General features: G+C 49.5%; 2 protein-coding genes across 16 annotated transcripts in view; both read right to left on the bottom strand.

Moving 5' to 3' along the window:
* Window positions 1-8,410, bottom strand: part of RSPH10B (radial spoke head 10 homolog B) — a 44,612-nt gene extending 36,202 nt beyond the window's left edge. For 3 of the 7 annotated variants that reach the window (XR_012432209.1, XM_065541671.2, XM_074034427.1), the window contains exons 1-4: window positions 8,327-8,410; window positions 4,695-5,033; window positions 2,995-3,070; window positions 1,860-1,928 (exon numbers count right to left, since the gene is read on the bottom strand). Coding sequence is in view for 4 of the 7 variants with exons in the window: in XM_065541671.2 (XP_065397743.1) it covers window positions 1,860-1,928; window positions 2,995-3,070; window positions 4,695-4,948 (399 nt within the window). In the remaining 3 variants the exon portion in view is untranslated. Of the gene's footprint in view, window positions 1-619; window positions 832-1,859; window positions 1,929-2,994; window positions 3,071-4,694; window positions 5,034-5,149; window positions 5,271-8,326 lie in introns of those variants that run through there. The other 4 variants (XM_074034428.1, XM_074034429.1, XM_065541670.2 and 1 more) reach the window with 3 other exon arrangements.
* Window positions 8,411-8,855: 445 nt separating this feature from the next.
* PMS2 (PMS1 homolog 2, mismatch repair system component) overlaps window positions 8,856-21,389 on the bottom strand; it is a 40,337-nt gene continuing 27,803 nt past the window's right edge. For 8 of the 9 annotated variants that reach the window (XM_065541666.2, XM_074034422.1, XM_045387880.3 and 5 more), the window contains 4 exons: window positions 20,669-20,836; window positions 16,099-16,199; window positions 15,132-15,301; window positions 8,856-11,192 (listed from right to left, as the gene is read on the bottom strand). In XM_065541666.2, the coding sequence (XP_065397738.1) occupies window positions 11,049-11,192; window positions 15,132-15,301; window positions 16,099-16,199; window positions 20,669-20,836 (583 nt within the window). In that variant the 3' untranslated portion in view covers window positions 8,856-11,048. The remainder of the gene's footprint in view (window positions 11,193-15,131; window positions 15,302-16,098; window positions 16,200-20,668; window positions 20,837-21,389) is intronic. The other variant, XR_012432208.1, reaches the window with a different exon arrangement.

The raw sequence follows: 21,389 nt of genomic DNA, 5'->3' as shown, positions 1-21,389 counted from the left end.
CCACGCAGCAGCGTCGGGTCCTCTTCCAGGAACCCGAACTCCCTGGAGGCAGCCAAGTCAGCAGAGAAAAGGGGCAGCACAGCCTGGCCTGACCACTAGCCAGGACCCATGAGGCCAGCCGGCCTCTCTCTGAGGATGCTTCTAGGAGACCCCCAAGTCCTGCCCAGAAGCCCCCGACTGCGCTGGAGTGGGGATCTGTGCCTGCAAAAACCACCTCCCCACCTGCCGAGAGTTTCCCGAGACAATGAGGCACAGGGGGGTTCTTGGTAAATCGCCATTTAAAGACCAGAAATTGGCCCGGCGCGGTGGCTCACGCCTGTAATCCCTGCACTTTGGGAGGCTGAGGTGGGCAGATCACCTGAAGTCAGGGGTTTGAGACCAGCCTGGCCAACATGGCGAAACCCTGTCTCTACTAAAAATACAAAAATTAGCCCGGCGTGGTGGCGCATGTCTGTAATCCCAGCTACTCTGGAGGCTGAGGCAGGAGAATTGCTTGAACCCAGGAGGTGGAGGTTGCGGTGAACCGAGATCCCGCCACTGCACTCCAGCCTGGGCGACAGAGCAAGACTCTGTCTCAAAAATAAAATCAAATAAATAGAATTAAATAAGGACCAGAAACCTTGCATGTCAGTCGCTGTCGCATGGGAAGGGAGCTGGCATGAATCCAAGGTGGGGGCCCAATCCTCAGGCTCCCCTGGAACTTGGAGATCCTCCTCGCCCCGCCAGTGAGGGCCAGTCCCTCCCTCTCTCTCCCTGCTCCTCTCACCGCCCAGCTGCAGTTGGCTTCCCGGCCCAAACTTGACTCCATCATTGCCTGGGTGTTATTTGAATAAGTGCATTATGCGCATGTGTTTTAAATGTCATCATTACCATTTATAAACACCATCTGTTAGCAACTCTGCATTTGGGAATTTTAGAATAGCATTTCAGGCGCTCACTCACTTTGTGGGTGGGAATTGAGCCTGGAACAATCCCTTGGAGAACAATTTGGTCCTTGCAATCAGTTTAAAAATACACATTCTCCTCAACCCCGCAAGACAGGTGAAATGAACGCCACATAATGGAATACACGCAGCCAGTAAAAACAGATCTGCATCCATGGATATGGTTTCATCTCAAAATTAAAGGTACAGGCCAGGTGCGGTGGCTCACGCCTATAATCCCCAACAGTTTGGGAGGCTGAGGTGGGAGGATCGCTTAAGTCCAGGAGTTCAAGACCAGCCTGGGCAACACAGCAAGACCCTGTCTCTACAAAAAAAAAAAAAGTAAAAATAAATTAGCCGGGTGCCGTGGAGCACACCTGTAGTCTCAGCTACTCAGCAGGCTGAGCCGAGAGGATCGCTTGGGCCTGGGAGTTTGAGGCTGCCGTGAGTCATGATCTCACCACTGCACTTCAGCCTGGGTGACAGAGCAAGACCCCATGTCAGACTAACTAACTAAGTAAATGTGCCAAAGAGAGTGTGTACTAAACTGTGTGTGTGTGTGAAAAGCAAGACAGGCTACAGAAGGTCCAGGCTGCTGTGAGTCATGATTGCACCACTGTACTCCAGCCTGGGCAACAGAGCAAGACCCTGTCTCCAAAAAAAAAAAAAAAAAAAAGAGGTAGGACAAGCTGCATACGTGTTTGTGTGCTCTCTGTGCTGAGAAGGCGTGGAATACCTCTAAAACACACAAATGAAACCAGTAACAATTCCTCCTGGGTCCGGTGTAATCATGAGTTACTAGATCCTCTGGTTCTGTGAATTTCTCTTAACCCATATGCTGAATTACATCTACGAAAACAGGCTGTTCAATTGTGGGAAACTGATTGTTCCATCCAACAATCACAGTTTAGAACTATAACTGGTTATATGCCTCACCTCGTATTTTAATCCATCGGCCCAAATATAAGTCCCTTGTCCATGCATGAGTCCTTCTGAAAACATACCCTTCAAAACAAAACAAAGCAATGACAAACGCTTGGAATGCAACTGACATATATATATATCTTTAAGATAGGGTCTGGTTCTGTCACCCAGGCTGGAGTGCAGTGGTGTGATCATAGCTCACTGCAGCCTCGACCTCCCAGGCTCCAGCAATCCTCCCACTTCAGCCTCCCGAGTAGCTGGGACTACAGGCATCCACCACCATGCCCAGCTAGTTTTTGTATTTTTTGTAGAGATGGGATTTCACCGTGTTGGCCAGGCTGGTCTTGAAATCCTGAGCTCAAGCAACGCGCCCACCTTGGCCTCCCAAAGTGCTGGGATTATAGGCAGGAGCCACAGCGCCTGGCCGGCCGCTGATGATGGTCTCCCACAGCTGCCTTATCCCAGTTTCTCGTGTGTGAAGATGCTTGTCTGTGCACTCAGCAGCAGCTGTGTCCTACTGAGTCCTACTTTGAGCTGGCTCCACACTGGGATCCATCCTTCTCTAAAAAGGATCTAAGAGGTCCTCATCTTCATGACCTAAGGATGACCTCAGCTACAAAAATATGTTCTCAACTGGGTGTGGGGGCTCACACGTGCAATCCCAGCACTTTAGGAGTCTGAGGCAGGAGGATCACTTGTGCCCAGGAGTTCAAGACCAGCCCTGGCAACACAGCAAGTCCTTGTCTCTACCAAAAAAAAAAAAAAAAAAATTAATTAGCCAGGCGTGGTAGCGCACGCCTGTAGTCCCACCTATTTAAGAGGCTGAGGAGGGAGGATCGTTTGACTCTGAGAGGTCAAGGCCACAATGAGCTATGACTGTGCCACTGCACTCCAGCTTGGGTGACAGTGAGACCGTGTCTCAAGAAATAATAAAATAAAATAATCAGGAAAAGAAACAAATCTAAAATAACTTGTATTATACTGAGCATTATTTTTACCTTAAATAGGTAATCAGGGTTCAGAATAAAATCAGCATGAAGAGCTTCCAATTTCCAAAATCAGTGGATTTTACTGAAGATTTGCAAATCTCTGACCATCACCCCACACCTTCCTCCCCCTCCTGCAGGTTCTCAAACGCGCAACTCACACGATAGGTACAACCGCCTTGAAAGACTGCGAAGCCTTTTCCCTCGTACAGCCCACGAACCTTCTCCCCTTCATAGCTACAGAGAAATAAAGGGAATTCAAGGTAATGAACAATGTGAATACACCCAGGTGACAGTGGGTTAAAATATATAACTACGTAATGGGAAGAATGAAGTCGAAAAAAAAAAAAAATATATATATATATATATATATACACACACACACACATATATATATATACACACACACACACACACACAGCTAGAAAGTGGAATAGCGGTGGCTCAAGCCTGTAATCCCAGCACTTTGGGAGGCCGAGACGGGCGGATCACGAGGTCAGGAGATCGAGATCATCCTGGCTAACACGGTGAAACCCCGTCTCTACTAAAAAAAAAAAGAAAGTGGAATAGGTCACCAGGGGTTCGAAGGTGGGATGAGGAATGAAGGAGTTCGGGGTTTTTTGTTTTGTTTTGTTTTGTTGGGTTTTATTTTGAGTCGGAGTTTCACTCTGTCATTCAGGCTGGAGTACAGTGGTGTGATCTCGGCTCACTGCAACCTCCGCCTCCCGGGTTCAAGTGATTCTCCTGCCTCAGTCTCCTGAGTAGCTGGGATGACAGGCGCATGTCACCATGCCCAGCTAATTATTGTGTTTTCAGTAGAGAGGGGGTTTCACCATGTTGGCCAGGCTGGTCTCAAACTCCTGACCTCAAGTGATCTGCCCGCCTCAGCCTCCCAAAGTGCTTGGATTACAGGCTTGAACCACTGGACCTGGCCTGGAGTTACTATTTAATAGATGGTTGTACAACACTGTGAATGTACTTAATGCCATTGAATTGCACACTTAAAATAATTAAGATAGTACATTTTGTTATATATGTTTCACCACAATAAACTCTCTCTCTATATATATACACCATGGGGCTCTACCTTTGCCACTTGAGTGATGAGCTTACTAGAAGCCCAAATCTTAGCATCACACAACATGCCCTTGTAACCTACACATGTAACCCCCTAAATCTAAAATACAATAATTTTTTTTTTTTTGAGACGGAGTCTCGCTCTGTCGCCCAGGCTGGAGTGCAGTGGCCGGATCTCAGCTCACTGCAAGCTCCGCCTCCTGGGTTTACACCATTCTCCTGCCTCAGCCTCCCAAGTAGCTGGGACTACAGGTGCCCACCAACACACCCGGCTAGTTTTTTTGTATTTTTTAGTAGAGACGGGGTTTCACCGTGTTAGCCAGGATGGTCTCGATTTCTTGATCTCGTGATCCGCCCGTCTCGGCCTCCCAAAGTGCTGGGATTACAGGCTTGAGCCACCATGCCCAGCCCAATAATTTTTTTAAATACATAAAATTACCTTCAGGCCAGGCACAGATGATGTCTGTAATCCCAGCACTTTGGGAGGCTGAAGCAGGTGGCTTACCTGAGGTCAGGAGTTCGAGACCAGCCTGGCCAACATGGTAAAACCCCGTCTCTACTAAGAGTACAAAAATTAGCTGGGTGTGGTGGCGGGCTAATCTCAGCTACTCAGGAGGCTGAGGCAGGAGAATTGCTTGAACATGGGAGGCGGAGGTTGCAGTGAGCCAAGATCGCACCACTGCATGCCAGCCTGAACGACAGAGTGAAACTCCGTCTCAAAATAAAATAAAATACACCGCCTGACTGGCAGTGTGATACCTTATGGCACCCCCATTAAAATCACCTCTCCACGATGAGTTTGGTCAGAATGGACTCTTCGTATTGGGTGGCATCTTCATTCTGCTGAACGTTTCGGGGGTCTTTTTTGGGTTTCACTTCGTTAAGCTGCATTCCCAGCAACGGGACGCCAGCTGGGGACATCTCTTGCCTAGTGGTGTTGCCATCTTGTTTGGAAAAGTCTAGATTATCAGAGAGAGATGAGGGAGAGCGGGCCGACTTGTCCCCTCTTTTGTCTGCTTTTTTCTTTTCTTTCACCATTGCCTTGGGAAGATCCAATGGTTACTTGAATCAAATGATTCCTTTGGTTCAGAGCTGCTTGTTTCAAAGCACTGATGAGTTTTATCTGAAAAATAAAAATTACGTCTCCAAACACTTGGGGTTTTCATTTGTAGTTAAAATTTCAGTTTTACAACACAATGTCATTATCATTCTCCTGCCAAAGTCTGAAAAATTAGTTACCACGGCCGGGTATGGCGGCTCACACCTGCAATCTCAGCACTTTGGGGAGGCCGAGGCAGGAGGATCATGTGAGTCCAGGAGGTCGAGATCAGCCTAGGCAATGTAGTGAGACGCCCCCTCTCTAAAAAAAATACAAATAAATTAGCCAGGCGTGGTGGCACATGCCTGTAGTCCCAGCTACGAGAGAGGCTCAGGTGGGAGGACTGCTTGAGCCTGGGAGGTCGGGAGATCACACCACTGCACTCCAGTCTAACAGAGCAAGACTCTGTCTCAAAAATAATAATAATTACAAGTTTCAAGCACCATCAGTTTATAAATATATAACCTCAACACTGCATTGGTTGTTCCCAAAATTTTTTTATTTTTGAGACAGAGTCTCACTCTGTCACCCAGGTTGGAGTGCAGTGGCACAATCACGGCTCACTGCAGCCTCAACCTCCCAGGCTCAGGCTATCCTTCCACCTCAGTCTCCCAAGTAGCTGGGACCACAGGCATGCATCACCACACCTGGCTAATTTTTTTTAGAGACAGGGTCTTGCTATGTTGCCCCGGCTGGTCTGGAACTCCTGAGCTCAAGCAATCCGCCTGTCTCAGCCTCCCAAAGTGCTGGGATTATAGGTGTGAGCCACTGCACCTGGCCCTAAAAATTATTTAAGTTGCAATCATTGTCTAGCATGGTTTCTTGAAAGGTATCCCTACACATGAAAAAGGCTACTTAACCTCTAGGAGGTGGGCAGATCATGAGGTCAGGAGATCAAGACCACCCTGGCTAACATGGTGAAACCCCGTCTCTACTAAAAATACAAAAAATTAGCCAGGCGTGGTGGCACATGCCTGTAATCCCAGCTACTTAGGAGGCTGAGGCAGGAGAATCACTTGAACCCAGGAGGCAGAGGTTACAGTGAGCTGGGATTGCACCACTGCACTCCAGCCTGGGCAACAGAGCGAGACTCTGTCTTAAAAAAAAAACCCTCTCCTTATAGGTCAGCATTGTAAAGTGTGCAAGAGCTGGATTCAGGGTCCTGCACTGTCCATTACCAGTTCTGTGGGTTTTGTGTTGTTGTTGTTGTTTTGAGACAGAGTCTCACTCTGTCATCCAGGCTGGAGTGCAGTGGCGTGATCTCAGCTCACTGCAACCTCTGCCTCCTGGGTTCACGCCATTCTCCTGCCTCAGCCTCCTGAGTAGCTGGGACTACAGACACTTGCCACCAAGGCTGACTGATTTCTTTCATATTTTTAGTAGAGACAGGGTTTCACCGTGTTAGCCAGGATGGTCTCGATCTCCTGACCTGGTGATCTGCCTGCCTCGGCCTCCCAAAGTGCTGGGATCATAGGCATGAGCCACTGGGCGTGGGTGCCTGGCCCAGTTCTGTGTTTTTGAGTGTTGTTGTTGTTGTTGTTGTTGTTGTTTTGAGATGGAGTCTAGCCCTGTCATCCAGGCTGGAGTGCAGTGGCAGGATCTCAGCTCACTGCAACCTCCGCCTCCCGGATTCAAGCGATTCTCCTGCTTCAGCCTCCTGAGTAGCTGGGATTACAGGTGCCTGCCACCACACTCAGCTAATTTTTGTATTTTTAGTAGAGATGGGGTTTCACTGCATTGGCCAGGCTGGTCTCGAACTCCCAACCTTGTGATCTGCCCACCTTGGCCTCCCAAAGTGCTGGGGTTACAAGCGTGAGCCACCACACCCCGCTGGTTTTCTTTCTTTCTTTCTTTTTTTTTTTTTTTTTGAGACGGGGGTCTTGCTATGTTTTTCCCAGGCTGGTTTTGAACTCCTGGCCTCAAGCAATCTTCCCACCTTCTCCTCCCAAAGTGCTAGGATTGCAGGCATGAGCCACTGAGCTCGGTCAAGTGCTGTGTTCTAAAGCAAGTTGCTTAATCTCCTCTGTCTCAGAAATAGAAATAACAGTACCTTGTATCATAAGAATTAAATCGATGACACACAGAAATATCCCTAAGTACAGGGTACAAAGTAAAGTCAATAAATTGAGTGATTATCTCGTCCCTTTCCTGTTTTCAAACTTGAAATCATTGGTTTCCTACTCCCTCTAGCACTGCCATCGATTGAGCGCCTCTCATGCGAGACAAGCAAGGAACCGTGTGCTGGAGTGGCGTTTCCAGCGCATCGTTGCTTGAGTTGTATTTCCAGCGCGTCGTTGCTCGAGCTCCGTTTCCAGCTCATATCTTTGCTTGTCTGGCATATGAGCTGCGGTGCAGGGTTTCAAAGCCATAGTTCACGACTTTCCTAATCTGGCCCCACCGAAAGCACCCTGGTCCATCAAGCAGGATGCATAGGTGAGCCATGTGGTGAAGGCCAGGTCTGGTCCCTTTTCATAGGCCTGACGGCTGCAGTGAGCCCTTCTTGCCCTCTTCTTCCTGGATGCCATCCTCTGGCCACCCCAGCCTCCAGCTGAACCCACCTCCAGCCTTCTCTCTTCCTCCATTGTTTATTTATTGAGACAGGGTCTCGCTCTGTCCCCCAGCTGGAGTGCAGTGGTGCGATCTCGGCTCACTGCCACCTCCGCCTCCCGGGTTCAAGTTATTCTTCTGCGTTAGCCTCCCAAGTAACTGGGATTATAGGCGCCCGCCACCACTCCTGGCTAATTTTTGTATTTTCAGTAGAGACGGGGTTTCACCATGTTGGTCAGGCTAATCTCGAACTCCTAACCTCAGGTGATCCTCCCACCTCGGCCTCCCAAAAGTGCTGGGATTACAGGCCTGAGCCACCGCGCCCGGCCAAGCTTTCTCTCTTCCTTCAAACACTACCTTGCTCCTTCACACGCCCGACCACTGTCTCAGCGAAGCCGCCCCTGGGTCACCTAGCCCAAGCTGCTCTCACCTCTAAATTTAAAGGGGCCTTTACTACGAGGTTTACGGTCCTCTGTCAGTGACCTACAAATAAGTGAACTACAAATCAAGCCAATTTCGTTTCTCAGTGCGTGTTTCCTAATGTTTCCTCTGTTCTCCCGGGCTTAAGGAGAGGCCATCTCTCTCCCGTGTCTACGGTGAGGCGGGAAGAACGGGCTCCCTGCACTGGTCGGCCCGGCCTAGGCCCTCCTCGCCCATCACGCACGTGCTCTGCTCCTGGGAGGCCGCGTCAGTCCGGCCGGCCGGGAAGGAGCAGGACCCGGTCGCCACCGCTGTCCCGGCTACGCATGACCGCGGCCTGGGGCGCTCACCTCGCTCCAGGAGCCCAGAGACCTCGCCGGGCTCGGGCGAGGTGTTGCAGGGCTCTCCGCGTCCCAGATCCCGCTCTGGTCTCCAGGCAACCGCGGACGCCTCCTGGCCCGCCCTGTGCTCTTAAAGGGGCCGCGCGCCAGCGCCAAGCAGGTGTCCCGCCCTTGCTGGTCCTGAAGGCCAGGGGGAAAGGCTGGGCGCTGGAGGCAGCAGGCCAAGGGTTTCCCAGCTCTGCTAACTGCTTCATCATAAAATAGGAATAACGCAGGCATTAGTTTTTCCATTGCTGCTGTAAACAAATTACCATAAATTTAGTGGCTTGAAGCAACACAAATTTATTATCCTACAGTCTGTAAATTAGGCCCACAGTGCTGGTTCCTTCCAGAGGCTGCGGTGAAGCATCCGTTTCCTTGCCTTTTCCAGCTTTTCCAGAAGCGGTCCCCAACCTTTTTGGCACCAGAGACCGGTTTCACAGAAGACAATTTCTCCACGGATGGGGGTAGGGAATGGTTTCAGGATGATTCAAGCGCATTGCATTTACTGTGCATTTTATTTCTATTATTATTACATTGTAATATATAAGTAAATAATTCTACAACTCACCATCATAGACTCAGTGGGAGCCTGAGCTTGTTTTCCTGCAACTAGACGGTCCCATCTGGGGGTGACGGGAGACAGTGACAGATCATCAGGCATCAGATTCTCATAAGGAGTGTGCAGCCTACATCCCTCGCGTGTGCAGTTCACAATAGGGTTTGTGCTCCTATGAGAATCTAATGCCCACCGCTGATACGCCAGGAGGTGGCGCTCAGGTGATAACACCAGCCATGGGGACTGGATCTAAATACAGATGAAGTTTCGCTGGCTTGCCCGCCCCTAACCTGCTGTGCACCCTGGTTCCTAACAGGCCATGGACCACTACTGGTGTGTGGCTGGAGTGCTGGAATCCCTGTTCCAGAGGCTGCTTGCAATCCTTGACTAGTGGTACCTCCTTCCATCTCCAAAACCAGTAAGGCAGCTTCTCTCTGGCCAGCAGGGAAAGGTCTCCACCTTCGAAGGACTCACCCAATGGACTGGGCCCACCCAGACAATCCAGGATAATCTCTCTACTGCAAGATCCTTGACTCGGCCAGGCAGTATGGCTCACACCTGTCATCTCAGCACGTTGGGAGGCCGGGGCAGGTGGATCACCTGAGGTCAGGAGTTCGAGACCAGCCTGGCCAGCATGCAACATAGTGAAACCCTGTCTCTACTAAAAATACAAAAATTAGTCGGCTGTGGTTGTGGGCACCTGTAATCCCAGCTACTCTGGAGGCTGAGGTGGGAGAATCACTTGAACCTGGGAGGCAGAGGCTGCAGTGAGCTGAGATCAGGCTATTGTACTCCAGCCTGGGCAACAGGAGTGAAACTTAAAAAAAAAAAAAAAAAAAAATTCTTCACTCAATCACACCTGCCGAGTCCCTTCTGCCATGTGAGGCAGCCTGGTCACAGGTTCTGGGGATTAGGACACAGCTGTCTTGGGGGCTATTATCCTGCCACAGCTGCCAGTCTGCAGAGTTCGTAAGTGGGATCCTGCAGACGCCAGCACAGTGCCAGACACGATGGCACAGTTACTACTGTACTGCCTCCTCCATCCAGGAGCCCTCTCTTCCTTGAAGCCCAATCTGGGGAAGGGGTGGGGCAGCAGGGGAGTCACATCCGTCCTCATTGGGCCCCCAAGAGGACATCTTTACTTCCATTTTCAGCCCAAACAGGACAAGGTTCCATGAAAACGACTTGAAAAGACAGACAGGGATTCTTATATTCCCAGAACCACTCAAGGCCAGTAACTGGAATGTTCTACAGTTCACACCCTGAGGAACCAAATCACAGCATCAAATTATGGGAAAATCAAACTCTTTTTGCTCCCCTGCGAGGACAGCACTTTGCTACCTTGGCCGCACAGAGGAATGTTTAAAAATAGTGACCCCTGTCCCATCCAGTCATTTTCTTCCAGCCGGGCAGAGAATCCCCCTTGTTTAAAAATTTAATGTGAATCAGGACTGAGAATCACTAACCCAAAAGGACCCTAATTTTAAATTTATGAAATTAAAGAAGAATTTAATTATTAAGGGTTGAAAGTTATAGATTAAACTATGTCCAGCCAGAGCAGAGGGCTGAGTGACTTCCAGAGCGGTTTGTTTTGTTTTGAGACGGAGTCTTGTTCCATCCCCCAGGGTAGAGTACAATGGCGCGATCTCGGCTCACTACAACCTCCGTCTCCATGGTTCAAGAGATTCTCCTGCCTCAGCCTCCCAAGTAGCTGGGATTACACGCCTGGCTAATTTTGCATTTTTAGTAGAGGTGGGGTTTCTCCATGTCAGGCTGGTCTCGCACTCCCGACCTCAGGTGATCCGCCTGCCTCAGCCTCCCAAAGTGCTGGGATCACAGGCATGAGCCACCACGGCCAGCCCAAGTGTTCTTATTTTTATAAAATATGTTCCTGCCTGGACACACAGACACACACACACACACGAGCGCATGCAAACAGAGAAAAAAAAATTTTTGCAAGTAGCGCTCCATCTGGTCTGAAAAGGTTCTCAAGATCACTTTTAAATGGGTCTGATGTGTATTTTTTTTTTTAAGTAGCAGGTTCATTTGAAAACAAAAAAGGTTAGTGAAGACCCTGTCTCTCAAAACATAAAAATCTGCAATAAAACCGATGATTCCACACAGTGACCTCTGTCAGTTCTGCGAAATGACACCCAGGTTGGCTATGTGTCTCATGGTTGGCCTTCCATGGGGACAGTTCCAGGGGTGGTCCATCTCCCCCATATGGGTGATCAGTTTCTTCATCTCGCTTGTGTTAAGAGCAGTTCCAATCATCACCTGAGGACCAGACACAATGGTTCAACGTTTTAATAGGTTTTTTTGACATCAGAATGGCAGCTCTTCAGAAGCACTGTTGTCTAAAATGAGACTGGACAAGATTACAGCTCAAAAAAACCACCTTCCCTGAAAAACCTTCCCCCAGAGAAGCCTAGGTTCTAGATCTCAGCCCTCCACCTTTCTGTGACATCAGGTCCCTTGTGGCTGCTTCGAGGTGGCACCGCCTCCACTCGACACGACCACACCTGTCCCGAACGCAGCCACTCTCAGCGGCCACCCTGCCCTCTTGCCCTGGCAGGTGCAGCAGCCTCCCAGCTGGGCTCCCCGCCCCACTGCGAGCCCTCCGAGCTGCTCTCCACCCAGCAGCCAGTGATTACATCTAAAGCGCTGTCAGGTCATGTCGTTCCGCTCCACAGCTTTCCCCTCACCTGAATAAAAGCCCCCGTCTGTCCCTGACTTGGCCCTCACTGGGCTGTGCCTGCACCCGCACCTCCAAGCACGAATGCCTCCCTTCCTCACCCCAGCTGCACTGCTACTCCCTTCCTCTTGCACATCAAGCAAACACCTGCCTCAGGGCTGCGGCACTGCCGGGACCCTCTCCCCCAGTGGGTGCAGGCGTCACTCCCCCTCTGTTGAGCTCCACCCTGCTGCCCTGGCAGGGTACTCCAGCCCTGGCCCTGCTGCCTCCCTGCCATGGGTCCTCTGACAGGAAGGAGAGGAGACAAGCCTGAAGTGCTCTGTCGCCTCCCTTCTTCCTGCAGCACCCTGAGGGCTTGCCATGTGCCAAGCACAGTCGGAAAGCGGCGACAGCAGTGACGGCAGGGTTCCACCAGGTCAGAGGAGGACAGATAATCAACAAGTCAACAGAGAACCAAGACAGATGGCGCCCAGGAGAGGGGGCCTGCTCAGGTGTGGGGAGGGGGTGAAGGGTGAAGGTGGCAAACCCAGGTAGAGAGGAGCGTAGGGTGTAAAGCGGGGAGGAGACTGGGCGAGTGTGGAACTGGAAGGCGGCTACATGGCTGGAAGCGTGGTCGGGAGGAGATGGGGCTGGAAGGGTGGGCAGGGCTCAGAGCAGGGGCCTCGTGGGCAGGCAGTGACAACACTGGAGACGGAGGAGTAGGCCAGGGTGGGAGGGAAGGAGCAGCCTGTGGTTCCCCAGGCCCCTGAGTCACACTAAAGACTCAGGACGTCAAAACTGACCAGCTGTGAGCTCAGCTCCACACTCTCACTCACAGACACCAAGAATGGAAGGTCCATATTAGGTCTTGTTTTTTTTTTTGCGAGGCAGGGGGTGGTGAGGAGACTGTCTCCCAGGCTGGAGTGCACCAGTGCGATCTCAGCTCACTGCACCTCCGCCTCCCAGATTCAAGCAATTCTCCTGCTTCAGCCTCCCGAGTAGCTGGGATTACAGGCGCCTGCCACCACGCCCAGCTAATTTTTGTACTTTTAGTTGGGGTGGGGTTTCACCATGTTGGCCAGGCTGGTTTCAAATTCCTGACCCCAGGTAATCAACCCACTTCCACCTTCCAAAATGCTGGGATTACAGGTGTGAGTCACCACGCCCAGCCCATATTAGGTCTTTATCAAAGCAACACTGTGGCTAGAACTCAGACTCTGGGCCCTCTTCTAATTAAACTCTGCCTTTGAGTCATTTCATCTAATCTCATGGCTGTAAGTTGCACCTAATGCTCCCACAGCAGGCTCCCTCCCACCCACTCCCCACGTGGCCCCCAGCTGCTGCTCTCCCCAGCTGTGGCAGTCAAGGCACCCCCTTCGTCTGTTCTCTCTCCAGCAGCTGCAATCATGGGACTCCTAGTCCATTCTCTCCAGTGGCTCCCGCCACACACAGCACAGACCCCAGGGTCTAGGCATGACCAGCAATACTCTACGTGGCTGTCCTCTGGTCACCGCTCTGCTCACTTCCTTCCCCTCTCCAGGGACACAATCGGCCTCTGGCTTCAGTCTTCCTACTTCCTCCACTTGGAAAGTTCTTACCCAAGAGGGCTCCAGCCTACTTTTTTTTTTTTTGAGACAAGGTCTTACTCTGTCACCCAGGCGGGAGTACAGTTGCGTGATCTTGGCTCACTGCAACCTCGACCTCCCCGGCTCAAGTGATCCTCCCACCTCAGCCTCCTGAGTAGCTGCTGACTGCAGGCACCCGCCACCACGCCTGGCTAATCTTTTAATTTCCCCACCTTTTAGATGGCAGCTGAGATGCCACCTGCCCAGATGCCATTCCCTGACCACCATCTCACCTGGTCACCATGTTTTTCTGTAGTCATTTCCTGTCCCAAAATGCTGTTTTAGGCTGGGCGTGGTGGCTCACGCCTGTAATCCCAGCACTTGGGGAGGCCTAGGCGGGCGGATCACGAGGTCAGGAGATCAAGACCAGCCTGACCAACATGGTGAAACCCCGCCTCTATTAAAAATATAAAAATTAGCCAGGTGTGACGGCACGCGCCTGTAGTCCCAGCTACTCTGGAGGCTGAGGCAGGCGAATCGCTTGAACCCGGGAGGTGGAGGTTGCAGTGAGCTGAGATCACACCACCGCACTCCAGCCTGGTAGCAGAGCAAGACTCTGTCTCAAAAACAAACAAACAAACAAACAAAAGCGCTGTTTGAATCTGTTGGCTGTGCTCACTGGCATCTAATGGGTGTCGTTTATTTGTGGTGATGTCTGTTTCTCCCCACTGTCCGCTCCACAGGGGAAGGGGCCGCAGCCGCCTTGTTACCCCTATGTCCCCAGCACCTGGAGCAGGGCGGGCCCACAGCAGGGGCTCAAGGAGCATCTGCTGAATAAATCAACGAATGGCATCCTGGCCTTTCCCAATGGCCAGCTGATACAGAGTCACTTTTCTTGGACATCAGGCTACTCCCCACTGCAGGCGTAGCCCCTGCTACCACCTTCCAACACCAACCAGAGCAGCGGCAGTGGTGCCACGTGCAACGACACCCACAGCACCCCGTGAAGCACCCGCTGCCTCGATGACTCTGCAGAACCTTGTCTAACGCCTCCGAGTCCTGGCAGCAGCAAATCTTTATCTACCAGTGTTGTTAGGACCCATAAGGTCCATAGACGAACAAGGTGCCTCAACCACTAACTGCGTTGGAGTCAACAAAAGCTCTGAGATAGAATACTGGCTGGGCACGGTGGCTCATGCCTGTAATTCCAGCACTTCGGGAGGCTGAGGCAAGGGGCAAAAGGAGACCATGTTTCTACAGAAAATTTAAACATTAGCTGGGCGTGGTGGTACGTGCCTGTAGTCACAGCTACTCGGAAGACAGAGGCAGGAGGATCGCTTCAGCCGGGGAGGTCAAGGCTACAGTGAGCTGTGATTGTGGCACTACACTCCAGCCTGGGCGACAGAGGGAGATCCCATCTTAAAAAAAAAAAAGAATACTGTTTTTTTTTTTTTTTTTCTTTGAGATGGAGTCTCACTCTGTCGCCCAGGTTGGAGTGCAGTGGTGTGAACTCGGCTCACTGCAAGCTCCGCCTCCCGGGTTCTCACCATTCTCCTGCCTCAGCCTCCCGAGTAGCTGGGACTACAGGTGGCTGCCACCATGCCCGGCTAATTTTTTCGTATTTTTTGGTAGAGACGGGGTTTCACCGTGTTAGCCAGGATGGTCTCGATCTCCTGAACTCGTGATCCTCCCGCCTCGGCCTCCCAAAGTGCTGGGATTAGAGGCTTGAGCCACTGCGCCCGGCCAGGAATACTGTTTAACTGAGGTAACAAAAGAGCAATAACTATGAGTTCAAGGTCCCAGAGAATGCAGACTACATAGATGCTCAGCTATGATGTTCCACATAGCTCTGTGTAAAATGACCCCTGGCAATCACAAGGGCGTTTAACAGCCTTGACCAACTCAGGAGCTGGGCTGAGACCTTCCTCAGACTGAAGCTTGAGCAGCTGAGCTGACAGCCGGGCTTTCTTTACTCACCGACTTCCGACAGGCTCTGGAGGCAAACATCTGCTTGACTCGGGACGGCCGGCACATGACCCCAGGGCTGTCGCTTAGCAAAAAGATCAGTTCATCGATGTCCTGGGGTCCGAAGGTCCAGTTTTTACTAGTTGGCAAGGAAATCAATTTAGCCCTTTCAGTCACTGGAGCTAAAAGAATACAATTTTGAGAAAAATCCATGACTTGAGAAACACGTTTCACTTGAAAGCTACTTAGAATGAACATCTGAGGCTGGGCGCGGTGGCTCACGCCTGTAATCCCAGCACTTTGGGAGGCCGAGGCGGGCGAATCATGATGTCAGGAGATGCAGACCATCTTGGCTAACATGGTGAAACCCCGTCTCTACTAAAAAATAGAAAAAATTAGCCAGGCCTGTAGTCCCAGCTACTCAGGAGGTTGAGGCAGGAGAATGGTGTGAACCCGGGAGGTGGAGCTTGCAGTGAGCCGAGATTGAGATTCCATCTCAAAAAAAAAAAAAAAAAGAATGAACATCTGAAAGAGAGAGGACAGTCACAAAATGCTTTTTGGGGGAGGCTTTTTCATCTTTTATAAAATTAAAAAACTGGTCTGTATGACCTGAAAGATTATTCCCAGCTCTAAAAAGACAAGAATCTATAGTTCTAATTTTTTTTTTTTTTGAGACAGAGTTTCACTCTTGTCACCCAGGCTGGAGTGCGGTGACATGATCTCGGCTCACTGCAACCCTTGTCTCCTGGGTTCAAGCAATGCTCCCACCTCAGCCTCCTGAGTAGCTGGGATGACAAGCGCCCGCCACCACACCAGGCTAATTTTTCTATTTTCAGTAGAGATGGGGTTTCACCACGCTGGCCAGGCTGGTCTCGAACTCCTGACCTCAGGCGATCTGCCCGCCTTGGCCTCCCAGAGTGCTGGGATTACAGGCTTGAGTCACCACACCCAGCCGCTATGGTTCTAATTAATGACTTACCATTTTCATCAATAACAAAATCAAAGCCATTCTTTCTAAATATTTCCAGATTTTCTATCAGAACAGCTTCGTTAACAGCAGTTAAGTTGAGAGTCTGAGGTCTGAAAAACACAAAAATGATGCAAACTGTATCCTGAAGCCAAACATTTTGCTTTACAGCAGAAATGAAATGAAAACAATACTGTATTTTGAATTCATGTCAAAATAGCAACATGAATAACAACACTATTCAGCTAAGTGTCATAAAACTTCCTGAGAAGTTCCTTTTAATTCTCTCTTTCTTAAAGTTCTTTTTAGAAGATAAAGTAGCTACAGGCCAGGTGCAGTGGCTCACGCCTGTAATCTCACCACTTTAGGAGGCCAAGGCAGGCAGATCTCTTGAGGCCAGGAGTTTGAGACCACCCTGGTCAACATGGTGAAACCTTCTCTCTACCAAAAATATAAAAATTAGGCCAGGCATGGTGGCGCGTGCCTGTAGTCCCAGCTACTTGGGAGGCTTAGGCAGGAGATTCGTTGGAACCCAGGAGGCAGAGGTTGCAGTGAGCCAAGATCACGCCACTGCACTCCAGCCTCGGAGACACAAGACTATCTCCAAAAAATAAAAAAATAAAAAAAACACCCACAAAAACAAAAATGAGCTGGAAGTGGTGGCTCATGCCTGTAATCCCAGCTACTTGGGAGGCTGAGGCACTAGAATTGCTTGAACCCAGGAGGCGGAGGTTGCAGTGAGCTGAGATCGCACCACTGCACTCCAGCCTGGGCAACAGCACAAGACTCTGTCTCGAAAAAAAAAAAAGAAAAGTTAAAGTAGCTACAAAAGTAGTTTGCCTTTTCCTCAGTCTGCCACCCCAATGACTCCAACTTTTTCTGAATCCTTTCCTTAAGGATAACAATATCACAAAAATGCTATTTTTCCTCCTTCTAATAGAGAATTTGAAACACTGGGTTAGGTCATTGCCAGCATTTGTAAACAGAATGAACAGACAGAATTTATTTTGCTATCCTGTTCCATCCTCTGCCTGTATTATATCTCCATCCTTCTCCTGGATTTAGTGTGTGCTTTTTTTTTTTTTTTTAACTTTTTGTTATTTTTTCAAAGATAGAGACAGGATCTCACTATGTTGCCTAGGCTGGTCTCAAACTCCTGGGCTCAAGCGATCCTCTCACCTCGGCCTCTGAAAGTGCTGGGATTACAAGTGTGAGCCACTGCATCCAGTTCTGAGTGCTGGATAAGACAAACACTGCTAAAGGCAGGAGACAGCCAGTGAGCAAACACAGGCGTGGTCCTGGAGCTAACAGATTACTGGGGAAGAAAGACGTTGAGCAGATACTCATGCAAGTCGATTATGATGACAAACGACAGAAAGGTCAGGAAGAAAAAGCACCCAGTGTCATAAGTGAGACTTCACCCGGGGTCAGGAAGTGACCTTTGAGCTGAGTCTGGGGATAAGAGAGAGTTAATCAGGTAATGGGGGAGAAGTGGGTGCAGGGGGCAGGACAAGTACTCTAGGCAGAGAAAACAATGTGTGCCAAGCCTCGGGATGGACCGCTGATGTTTGCAGAGCCACACATAAAGATATCCTTCATTCTGCTTAGTGGCCACACAGGGATTCATCAGGCCTGCCAAGGGAAAAAGAAAGATGGCCAGAGAGGCTCGAGTACAGGGAACAAGAGGAAGAGGAACGGGAAAAGCTACAGAGGTCAACGGGGCCACCCTACACAGGGGCTGGCAGGGCAGGGTGGAACTGGGCCTTTATCCTTTAATCTTGAAGTGTGGTCCATCTGGGACCCAAAGTGGTCTGTGATCACCTGGGCCAACTTGAGATGTCACAGACGAGAGGTTATCTTTGCCGAATGGCTAAAAAATGCAAGACCTCAGCTGGGCACGGTGGCTCATGCCTGTAATCCCAGCACTTTGGGAGGCTGAGGCGGGTGGATCACCTGAGGTCAGGAGTTCGAGACCAGCCTGATCAACATGGCAAAACCCCCTCTCTACTAAAAATACAAAAATTAGCCAGGTGTGGCAGGCGGGCGCCTGTAGTCCCAGCTACTCGGGAGGCTGAGACACAAGAATCACTTGAACCGGGAGGCAGAGGTTGCAGTGAGCCAAGATCACACCACTGCACTCCAGCCTGGGCAAAGGAGCGAAACACTGTCAACAAAACAAAAAAAAAAAAAAGAAAAACCTCCATTAAGAGGAACAGGGAAGGGATATCTCAGGATTATAAAGTAGCTTACTAAATGTCTTTATTATTACCATTGCCTCCTACTGAGAATAAAAACAATTCATGCATTCCACAGGAGAGTACGCAGTAAACTAGATAGGTTTTTTCCAGCTGTTCAGGGATACATTTCTCCATGTGGGATCTACTTGTTGGGATCTCAGTTCACTTCTCTGTGTGGTTTAATTTCCCGCATGAAAATCCATGACCTCTTCTTACAACTTTGCTCAAGACAAGACTTTGGTTTTATACTATACACTATCACACCTGGCCTTTGTAAAGTGATCAGGGTAAAACATCCCAGTTTGGCCGAGGAAAGAGAAATACCAAATTCTGCAGTGACTATCTTAAAATAATGTTTATATTTTATTTTATTTATTTGTGAGGCAGAGTCTTACTGTCTCACTCTGTCTCCCAGGCCGGAGTGCTGTGCAGTGGCATGTTTATATTTTATTTATTTATTTGTGAGGCAGAGTCTCACTGTCTCACTCTGTCTCCCAGGCCGGAGTGCTGTGCAGTGGCACAACCATGGCAGCCTCAATCTCCTGGACTCAAATGATTCTCCCACCTCAGCCTCCTGAATAGCTGGGACCACAGGCACACACTATCAAGTCTGGCTAATTTTTTATATTTGTTGTAGAGACAAGGTTTCACCATGATGCCCAGGCTGGTCTCAAACTCCTAAGCTCAAGGGATCTGCCTGCCTCAGCCTCCCAAAGCTCTGGGATCATAGGCGTGTGCCCCTGCACTCAACCTGCAGCGACCATCTGACTCCTGATTACTCTACTGTAAATCAAGACTGGCGCACAGGCTTTCTGAACACACACATTCCATACACTATCCATACTAATACTGGGTACTAAAAATTGCCCTCATCAAAAGGAGCTTCTGGCTAACCAGTGATCAACATTTTTAATAGCTAAAAAGGTCTGATACTTAGAGAACATGTTAACTGTGTGAACTTGGGCAGGTTACTCAACCTCTCTGTGTGCCTCAGTTTTATCACTTGTGGAATGGTGATGGTAACAGTAACAACCTCATTGGTTTTTGAGGATTAAATGAACTAATACACACACATTATTTCAACAGTGCCTGGCAGATACTAGGCATTCAATAAATGGTAACTATCACTATTATTAGGTAAAAAGTATAAAAATCTGCTATACGAATACTTATGGAAAAATACATATATACATATAGACACACATATAAACTAGTAGATCTCTTTTTTTTTTTTTTGAGATGGAGTCTCGCTGTGTCGCCCAGGCTGGAGTGCAGTGGTGGATCTCGGCTCACTGCAACATCTATCTCCCAGGTTCAAGCGATTCTCCTACCTCAGCCTCCTGAGTATCTGGAATTACAGACGTGCACTGCCATGCCTGGCTAATTTTTTGTATTTTTACTTTTTATCATTATTATTTTTTTTGAGATGGAGTTTCACTCTTGCTGCCCAGGCTGGAGTGCAATGGTGCGAACTCGGCTCACCACAACCTCCATCTCCCGGGTTCAAGCGATTCTCCTGCCTCAGCCTCCCAAGTAGCTGGGATTACAGGTGCCCGCCACCATGCCCGGCTAATTTTGTATTTTTACTACAGACAGGGTCTCACCATGTTGGTCAAGCTGGTCTTGAACTCCGGACCTGGAGTGATCTATCTGCCTCAGCCTCCCAAGGTGCTAGGATTACAGGTGTGAGCCACCGTGCCCGGCCTTTTTGTATTTTTAGTAGAGGTGGGGTTTCACCATGTTGGCCAGGCTGCTCTCGAACTCCTGACCTCAGGTGATCCGCCTGCCTCGGCCTCCCAAAGTGCTGGGATTACAGGTGTGAGGCACTGCACCCGGCCAGTTCGATCTTTTTTATTTTTTACACCCCTCCTTCCTAGATCTCTTCCTTTTTATTTTATTTATTTTTTTTTTTTGAGACGGAGTCTCGCTCTGTCGCCCAGGCTGGAGTGCAGTGGCATGTGATCTCGGCTCACTGCAAGCTCCGCCTCCCGGGTTCACGCCATTCTCCCGCCTCAGCCTCCCAAGTAGCTGAGACTACAGGCGCCCGCCACCACGCCCGGCTAGTTTTTTGTATTTTTAGTAGAGACGGGGTTTCACCATGTTAGCCAGGATAGTCTCGATCTCCTGACCTCGTGATCCACCCGCCTCAGCCTCCCAAAGTGCTGGGATTACAGGCTTGAGCCACCGCGCCCGGCCGATCTCTTCCTTTTTTAGTAGATATGAGGTCTTGCTATGTTGCCCAGGCCGGTCTCAAACTGCTGGTCTCTTGCGATCCTCTTACCTCGGCCTCTGTTAGATCTTAAATTTGAGGGGGAGTTTGGGAATCAACACTAAAAAACACTTACGCAATAAGCCTCTGTCCCTGGAGCACGGTGTGCTGTTGCAGCATCTCAAAGTTGTATTTCTCATCCGTGGCATGCTGGTCCACTATGAAGAGATCCTCGTTCAGTTTGGTTATTATAAATCCCAGGTTAAACTGACCAACGATTTCCATTTCTGCAAACATCGTTTTACTGCAGGTAGAAAATGTTAATTATGAGACACTGTACAAGATTATTTTTCTGATTATGTTATAGATGACTGTAATAAAAAAAAGTCAGACAATACAAAAACACAAAATAATAAAGTCCCCAGTCATCCTACTTTCTTTTTTTTTTTTTTTAAGACAGAGTCTCGTTCTGTCACCCAGGCTGGAGTGCAATGGCACAATCTCAGCTCACTGCAACCTCCACCTCCCAGGTTCAAGTGATTCTTCTGCCTCAGCCCCCTGAGTACCTGGGATTACAGGCAAATGCCACCATGCCCAGCTAATTTTTGTATTTTTAGTAGAGACAGGAGTTTCCTCATGTTGGTCAGGCTGGTCTCGAACTCCTGACCTCATGATCTGTCCGCCTTGGCCTCCCAAAGTGCTGGGAATTACAGGCATGAGTCACCGCACCTAGCTTAACCATCCCACTTTCTAAAGATAACATTAATTATTCATTCATCCAAGTCTCCGGAGAAGGCATCAGTTGCTACTATTAACAATTTAAATGGCATATATCCTTCTAGACCCTTGTCTCTCTA

This window comes from Macaca fascicularis, chromosome 3, assembly GCF_037993035.2.
Source record: "Macaca fascicularis isolate 582-1 chromosome 3, T2T-MFA8v1.1".
Classification (NCBI taxonomy): Eukaryota; Metazoa; Chordata; class Mammalia; order Primates; family Cercopithecidae; genus Macaca; species Macaca fascicularis.
This window is presented reverse-complemented; position numbering and strand designations above follow the sequence as displayed.